At 35.6% G+C, this 8,575-nt stretch overlaps 2 protein-coding genes across 2 annotated transcripts; both read left to right on the top strand.

Moving 5' to 3' along the window:
- The first annotated feature begins 1,106 nt into the window (after positions 1-1,106).
- LOC127119560 (zinc finger BED domain-containing protein RICESLEEPER 1-like) lies at positions 1,107-5,482 on the top strand. The gene is made up of 11 exons (XM_051049814.1): positions 1,107-1,227; positions 1,330-1,395; positions 1,536-1,613; positions 2,048-2,121; positions 2,221-2,270; positions 2,349-2,485; positions 2,655-2,751; positions 2,841-4,845; positions 4,949-5,015; positions 5,085-5,277; positions 5,359-5,482. The coding sequence occupies exon 8, from the start codon at positions 3,505-3,507 to the stop codon at positions 4,705-4,707; it is 1,203 nt and encodes a 400-aa protein (XP_050905771.1). The 5' UTR covers positions 1,107-1,227; positions 1,330-1,395; positions 1,536-1,613; positions 2,048-2,121; positions 2,221-2,270; positions 2,349-2,485; positions 2,655-2,751; positions 2,841-3,504; the 3' UTR covers positions 4,708-4,845; positions 4,949-5,015; positions 5,085-5,277; positions 5,359-5,482.
- A 661-nt stretch (positions 5,483-6,143) lies between these two features.
- On the top strand, positions 6,144-8,017 carry LOC127119566 (probable plastidic glucose transporter 2). Its single transcript, XM_051049823.1, has 5 exons — positions 6,144-6,345; positions 6,424-6,497; positions 7,008-7,096; positions 7,451-7,565; positions 7,747-8,017. Exons 2-5 carry the CDS (start codon positions 6,447-6,449, stop codon positions 7,927-7,929), a joined length of 438 nt encoding a protein of 145 aa, XP_050905780.1. The 5' UTR covers positions 6,144-6,345; positions 6,424-6,446; the 3' UTR covers positions 7,930-8,017.
- The last annotated feature ends 558 nt before the right edge of the window (positions 8,018-8,575 follow it).

Here is an 8,575-nt window from a genome sequence, read left to right as displayed (position 1 = left end):
ATGATGGCTTACTAAAGGGATTAAACCATATCAACGCTTCAAATCACCTCTGCGAAACACTTAAATGTTTCAGTTTTTGAAGGTCATTATGCATGTACCTCCGAAAATACATTTGAAGCATGGGGATGCATTAAAGGCACGAAATTGGTTTTCTATTCAAGTTGAAAGAGTGGTCGACGGACGAGGAAGATTCGACAAACCCTTGCACTATCATACAAAGACAGGGGCTTGGGGTCAAATGCCATGTGTCAACCTGAATGACCATCGACCGACCATCCAAAGGAAGTCATGATTCGTTCGGGTGACTCACATCATAGGGGAACTACCCTATGAAATAGTACAGGTGATCCCGAGCCAAGATACATCCAACGGCTCCCCGAATTTCACACCTTAAAGATAGCGGGTTGTTATAACCATTCCACTATATAAAAATCACACACGCCATATTCAGATACACAATTTCAAATTCAAAATTCATTCACTCTTTTTCTATACATATTGACTTGAACGTTGGAGTGTTAACCTTGTAGGCCAGTTCCTCTTCTCTGCAATTGAAATCCAGGTCCACCGTGATCCACCCAATCATCGATTCTCCGATCAATTCTAATTGCATAACGGAAAATACATATTTTAAAAAAATCATGTAAAGTTATTACTAATATTTGTATATAATGTTTCAATGTTGATTCTTTTATATTTAAATGTAAACTAGTTGTGTTAATAAGAAATATATATTTGTTTTTGTTTAATTCATTTCAGCGAGTAGTTGTATCATCTCACTTCTTCATTTTTATGCGGTAAAGTTTTGAGAATTTGATAGAGAATTTGATATATGAAGACATATAAATCTTTGTCAAAGAGTATTGTCTTATCATTACTAGCGCTGGACAGAATAAAGAAACCCAGCCCAAACCGACCAAACCATGTGGCCCCTTAGACACCGGTTCGGGTGAGTCGGTTTTTCGGTTTGACGGTTTGAATAATCTTGGGTTCACATGGGTTAAACCGGTCGGTTTAGGTTTGAATTTATGGACCCGATGATATCCTAAACCGACCGGTTCAGTAGAAATTATGTTATAGACCATAAATTCCTAAATCAACCGGCCGGCCCAACCAAAACCAAGACTCTCTCTCAGTCTCAAATCTCAATTCATTAGTTCCACTTCTTCGTGAGATTCATACGCACAAACAACAACGTTACTCCGCTAGGGTTCATCATTCTCTCAGGTAATCGGTTGATTCTAGGGTTCATCCTTTCAATTTCCAGTTCGTGGTTTCATCGTTTAAGAACTAACTCTTTCTACCTTCCAATTTTTCGGTTGATGCTAGTTCGTGGTTTCATCGTTTAACGAAGAACCGTCGCCGTCCATTATTCAACCACAAATCACCACCGATGTAAGTTACTCCTTATCTTTCTTTCTCTCTTTCCCTCTCTTTCTCTCTGACTATGGTTGAAATGTTAAGTTTGGTTGAACTATTTCTGATGGGTTTGACTTTGTTTTGTTTTAACTCCGATTCTAAAACTGCTTCTTCAGATTGATTTTGTGAAGGTGTTGTCGGTAAATATTGTTCCTACTCAGCTCGCCGACAACTTCCGGAATAAGAAGCCTGAGGTTTTACTCTTGGCCGTTATAAACTTCATGTTATCTATAGCTACTAATAACTAGCTGTTCAAATAAAAAGTGATTTTTAAAAAGTGATTTTTAAAGCTATAACTACTGCTATGAAGAATCATTAGTTACTGCTATGAAGAAATAATCATTTTCTTACACAAGTTTGAAATCACTTTTTTCAAGCATTAACAAATAGACTCTTTATCATGCTAGTCTTGCATCTGACAGAAATAAGTTTAAGTTGTTATAGAGGAATATTTGTTTTTAGAATTAGTTATTTGTGATTGGGGCAAGTATTTTTGAACTACTGTTTTTGCAGCCTCATTGTGTCCTAATAGGTATTCTCATATGAAGTGGCATTTAGGCTAAAGATGAGTTGTTAGTTATTTGGCTTGTACTGTATGCTTTTAGTGTGATAATAATTTGTTATGAAGGTGCCAGCTAATTGATCATAGCACGCAATGGGAAGAAGATAAATTTGAGTTTGGGTTGCCTACTCAACAACACTGTATGTCAAGAAGCAGTGGATGCATATCATTAAAATTTATTTCTAGTTCTGCTATAGTAGATGCAGTTCTTAAACATTTATCCTTTCATATAATGGCAGGAAAATTATTGGTGCGCGTTGGTATATTAAAGGATATGAAGTAGAATTCGGTAATCACACTTCTGGTACTAGTTTTCTGTAATCACACTTCTTTTTTCAAATGATTTTTCATCACTTTTTATTGCCAGATTATGGTTCCAGTCCCACAAATATTGGTTTAGAGGTTATTAATAGGCCCACAACTCTTGTTGTGAAGAGATTGATCTTTGAGACAGTAACCTTAAGGTGGAAGTTGAATCATTCTCTTTCGGAGTAACAGCTTCAGGTTGGTTTCTAACTGAGTTTTGATATTTATGCCTATAAATGAATTTCATTTACTGAGAAAGCTTGTTGGTTAAATATTCCATGTGTATTTCTCATCTCATCTTTTTCCTTCTGTTTTATGTTTCTAATTGACAATTCTTGTTTTGTTGGTTGTGTTTTGGTACTGGAAGATGGAGCGCGGCAAAAGTAGCTTGCAAGGAGTTGGAGTTCCTAGCTTGCAAGGAGTTGGAGTTCCTAGCGGAGTTGTAGATCAAGGAGTGAGTCAAGGTAATGCCATCACCTGTCATTTTTATACTGAGTGTTTGTTTAATAAGTGATACATGTTATGCTGTCATTTTTAAATGTATGAATTATAGGAGCAGCTGCTGGTACTGCACTCCCTCCACTTCGAAAAAGGAAACTTAATGCTAGTGGTAGTAGAAAAACTTCTACGGTTTGGGAAGAGTTTAACATTTTACCGGATGAGCCTGAACCTATAGCCGCGTGTAAACACTGTCATAAAAGGTACCGATGTGACCCTAAAACACATGGTACTTCTAACATGCTAGCTCACTCGAAAGTGTGTTACAAAAACCCTGCCCTTTTGTTGAAAGACCCCAATCAGACAAACCTTGTAAGCGGCGAGGGTGGGTTTTTAGTTCCAACTAGTCAAAGGTTTAATGCTGCAGCCTGTAGGAAGGCCATTAATACCTTTGTTATCCTTGATGAACATTCCTTTAGAGTGGTTGAGGGTGTTGGTTTTAAGCAAATGTGTAAACAATTGCAACCCCAAATGGCTATCCCTACTAGGAGGACCGTTGCTAGGGATTGTTTTCAGCTTTACCTAGCTGAAAAGTCACGTCTTAAAGCCTTTTTTAAATCTGATTGTACTAGGGTTGCACTAACCACAGACTGTTGGACTTCGATACAAAACCTTAGTTATATGGCCACCACTGCACACTTCATTGACACTGCTTGGAAGTACCAAAAAAAATTATTAGTTTCTCTTTAGTTCCAAATCACAAAGGTGATACCATTGGCATGAAAGTCGAGGACGTTTTGAGGGAATGGGGGCTTAGGAAAGTGTCTACAATTACCCTGGATAACGCAACAGCAAATGATGTGGCTGTGAGTTATTTGGATAGAAGACTTAAGAGCAAGAATGCTTTACTGGGTGTAGGTGATTATTTGCATATGAGGTGTGCTGCCCATGTCTTGAACTTGGTAGTGAGAGATGGTGAAAAAGAACATGAAGGGTCTATTGAATCAGTTCGCACTGCTGTTAGGTTTGTAAGGTCTTCTCCAGAAAGAGCTATGAAGTTTAAGGAGTGTGTTGAACTTGCGGGCATAACTTGTAAAAAAAAACTTTGTCTTGATGTTTCTACAAGGTGGAATTCCACTTACCTAATGTTGGATGCTGCTGAAAAGTTTGAAGCTGCATTTGACAATATGATTGATGAGGATCCTGGATACATCGAATATTTTGACCTCCTTACCGGTCCACCCGGTTCTCAGGATTGGAAAAAAGTTAGGGCTTTTGTGGTTTTCTTACAAACCTTCTATGAGGCAACCAAAGTGTTTTCAACTTCGCAAGAAGTGTCCTTGCATTTAGCTTTTCATAACTTGTCTTCAATTTTGTGTGAGCTTCAAGAAGCTTCATTTAACTTGAATTCTTATGTGGCTCCAATGATTTCACATATGAAGGTTAAATATGATAAGTATTGGGGGGATGTGGGAAAAGTGAATCATTTTCTTTACTATGGAGTGATCTTTGATCCTAGGTTTAAGTTTAACTATATTGAGTGGTCTTTTAATGATATGTATGGGCATTCTAGTGACCTTGCCAAGAAAAATATTGAATGTGTCAAAACTAGTTTGTTTAAACTATATAATTGGCATAAATCTGATCATGATAAGAATGTTGGGGCTAGTCCTTTAAGTGCACCAGGGAGCACTTCCCTTGGAGAAGCATCTTCCCAACCAAAAGAACCATCACCTTTTACAAGGGCTAATGCTTTTAAGAAACATCTGAAGGAAAAAGACACAATTGAAAATGAAAATGAACTAGAGAAGTACTTAGGTGACCCTTGTTGCGGGGAGGGGGGAAATTTTAGTATTCTTAATTGGTGGAAGGAAAATTGCACCCGTTATCCTATATTAGCAACCTTGGTTCGGGATGTGTTGGCAACACCTGTTTCTAGTGTAGCCTCAGAAAGTGCTTTTAGCACGGGGGGAGGATTTTAGATATCTATAGGAGCTCTTTGAGTCCAGATATGGTCGAAGCGCTTATATGTACTCAAAACTGGTTGAAGCCTTCTGACAATGATCTAAATGTCCTTAATATGACTGAAGAATATGAGATTAGTGAATCAATTGTTTCAGGTACGTTATTAATGAAAACTTTGTCTCTTTTAACATTATTTTAAATATTTGTTAAAATTAAGCCTCTTGCTATATGTTTAACGTATGTTTAAACAACTTGTAGAGTTTCAAGTAGCTACTGGTGGAGCAGCTGCTCCTACACAGGCTGGGCCTGTTTAATTCTCGCCTAGGTATGAAAAATATAGTTTTGTTTTATGTCTTACATTGGTTTAACTATACTGATTTGATTTGATTTGCAGCTGTGAATTTTTGAATATTTTGGAGTCACTTTGTGATTCAATAAGACAAGCCTTTCTTTTTTGGAGTCATTTTTTGAAACTAAGGATGGAACCGTTTCAGTAGCTACTGCGTTTGCTGGTCATCAGGAAGGTAATGCCTCTGCATATTGGGCTCGTTATTTATTGGAATCCCTGTCAAAGAAATTTCTGGATGGTATGATATAAATCTTAATACATATTATCTGATATTTATACTTTATCTTTTCTCAAACATGCCCTGAATTTGTTAATTCAGGTGGCGGGTTTGTTTTGGGGTATCTACCATACCTGCAGCTATACTTGCTCTGGCTATGGTCTTTTGTGCAGAAAGTCCACATTGGTTATACAAGGTTGACACCTAATACTATTTCATATTATATTTATAACTTCTTGCTCCTAAATTTGTTTGAATCACTTGAAATCTCTGTTAATCAAGCTGTTACTCTGTTGAAGTGCTCTATGTGTCTTTTTTACATTTACAAATAAGTGCAAGCTTCATTATCTAGTTTTCTAGTGAATGATCAAATAATCTCTGTTAATCTAGTTTTATAACTACTGAGGAATATTCATATTGTGTTTATAGTTCTTGAAGGCTTCTACTCGCTTATATGCATGTCCTCATTTTCCTTACTAATAGAAGACTGAAGGAATAGTTTTAACTGTTTACATATTCTCCAATTCTCTTTCTAGCCATCTCTGACATGATTTGCAATAGTTCTTGGTTTTTGTTAATTAGCAAGACAAATGTTCATCCTGTGTTGCTTCGATCTATCATCCTTTTGACAGTCCTCGATCATTTATCTCTTTTGTCATATAGCAAGTAAGAACTGCTGAAGCTGAAGTTGAGTTTGAAAGGCTTCTGGGTGTATCCGAAGCAAAGTTTGCAATATCACAGTTATCCAAGGTAGATAGAGGTGACGATACTGATACTGTGAAGTTCTCTGAATTGCTTCATTGTCATCATTCTAAAGGTATATAGTTTTTTATGTCTATCTCTAGGAAAGTCGCGTCATTGTGTGTTTATGTCATTGTTATTAGCTTGTCACTGGTTTCTTTAGGTATCCAAAAGTCATTTTTTATTCACGAGTTCGTTTTGCAGTTGTTTTTATTGGATCAACCCTATTTGCTTTACAACAGCTATCTGGTATAAATGCTGTGTTTTATTTCTCTTCAACTGTTTTTAAAAGTGCTGGAGTACCATCGGATGTTGCAAATGTGTGCATAGGATTTGCTAATTTGACAGGTACAGTTTCATTTTCATTCTAATAGCATTAAGTTGTTGTATTCTCAAATGCTAATTTTTTTTTCCTGTTTATCTCAGGATCTATCATTTCAACGGTTTTGATGGATAAACTTGGAAGGAAGGTTCTACTCTTTTGGAGTTTCTTTGGCATGGTAAATTATGCATAGATGTTCTATTATATCTTTTCTTAATAATCCAGTCGTAACATATCATCATATTAAAGGTGATTTTCACACACATCACAATATGGTACCCAGAAACAAGTTATCCTTTTGTAAGTCCTGACTTGGTGTTTATTATAAAATTTGAAAAATATGAACAATTATATTATTACTTTTACAATGAATATCTACAACTCCAAGACTTAATTGGATTTCCTCAAGATTAGGAGCAAAACAGTAGCAGCTAAACTATCTTCAGAATTATATCTAAATAATAATGAAGGAAAAAACAAATTATATTATAATTACAATCAAAAGTAACGAAGAGGGGAAATATCGTTTGGCATGTGAACCAATGCAAGCACACAACATTACAAAACTGTGGGAAATTTCCTTTATTGTGTTATGATGCTTTAATTATCTTATCTTGTTATTGTATATAAAAAAGATTAACCTGGTCTTTAATCTGAATTTTAATATATTTATATATACACTGTATAGGCGATATCAATGATCATTCAAGCCACAGGAGCAAGTTCACTTTTACTAAACACGGGAGCTCTGTACCTATCTGTTGGTGGCATGCTAATGTAAGTATGTTGTAACTATGAATACAGATCTTGATTCTTGATAGATGCATCTGTAGTGAAAATTATGAGTTAAACAAAATTCATATTTCTAGAAATAGTGACATGACATTTTATTAGCCGGAGAGAAGTTGCTTTTATTAATGATTTAAGGTCACTAGTGGATGATGTTTTGAAAAGAGAACTATTGAGGATGTCTTGGATACAAAAAACAATAATAATCATTGATGTCACTTGGAACAGTCACGCGATTAAAAAAAACTTGGAACCATCACCTTTGGCTAGGGTTGTATGCAGTGCATGTTGGGCAGACATTGCCAGAAAATGAACACTGACGTTTTTTCTTCTTTCATGCAGGTTTGTCTTTACATTTGCTCTTGGAGCTGGTCCAGTTCCAGGTCTACTTCTAACAGAAATCTTTCCCAGTCGAATCAGAGCCAAAGCCATGGCATTCTGTATGTCTGTACATTGGGTAATTTTCTTCTGCTTGTTTGTAATTTATGCTCTGTTCTATTACAAATTAGTCAAAGTTACATCGTCTGCACACCGTTTAGTCTAACCAAGTTTGATAAATTATGTTATACTTTCCTGAATTTTACCATGGTTGAATTGAGAAAATGAAGACTTCTAAAGTTCATTGCAATTTTGTACAGGTCTGTAATTTCCTTGTTGGGTTACTGTTCTTGCGTTTACTGGAGAAACTTGGTCCACAACTGCTTTACTCAATGTTTGCTACATTCTGCATGATGGCAGTAATCTTTGTAAAAAGAAATGTGGTGGAAACCAAAGGGAAATCACTTCAAGAAATTGAGATAGCACTTCTTCCCCAAGACTAGAGCTTCTTACAAAAACCCATTCACTGCAGTAATTTTGCATAATTTGGGGGCTATCATAGTGTCGGCTATGAGCATATTATGAACAAATGTTAACAATGATTGTTCAATCCATTTCCGAAAAATACAGCAATTTCATAAGTTTTAAGATATATTGTTTTATTTTTTTGTTCATAAGTAAACTAAAAGTTTAAAGACTAGTATAAAATTGTGCTATTTAAATCCTAGATAAAATCCACTTGTGTTGGGTTTATTTTGGAATGAGCTCAATTATTTTTAAAACCGAATAAACCGCATTATGAAACCGAACCGAACAAAACCGAAACCGAAAATAACCGAATTGCAAACCGGTCGGTTTTGGTTATGTTTTTTCCAACCGATGGTTAGGTCGGATTGGGAATTTGGGCCCGAAAACCGATCCAACCCAACCGATGTCCACCCCTAATCATTACTATAAGTGGAAAAAGTATGATAATTGATAAAGATGGTTAAATTTAATTAATTTTTTAAGTCCTAAGTAAAATCAATGTTGTTTATTAAAATACTAGTATATTCTAGATATCTTGAAAAATTCACTCAACTACTCACATTAAATAAATTTAAATTAAACAATGTATATAATATAAATATTAACACTGAATAGTTTAGA

This window comes from Lathyrus oleraceus, chromosome 1 (genome assembly GCF_024323335.1).
Source record: "Lathyrus oleraceus cultivar Zhongwan6 chromosome 1, CAAS_Psat_ZW6_1.0, whole genome shotgun sequence".
Taxonomy (NCBI): Eukaryota; Viridiplantae; Streptophyta; class Magnoliopsida; order Fabales; family Fabaceae; genus Lathyrus; species Lathyrus oleraceus.
This window is presented reverse-complemented; position numbering and strand designations above follow the sequence as displayed.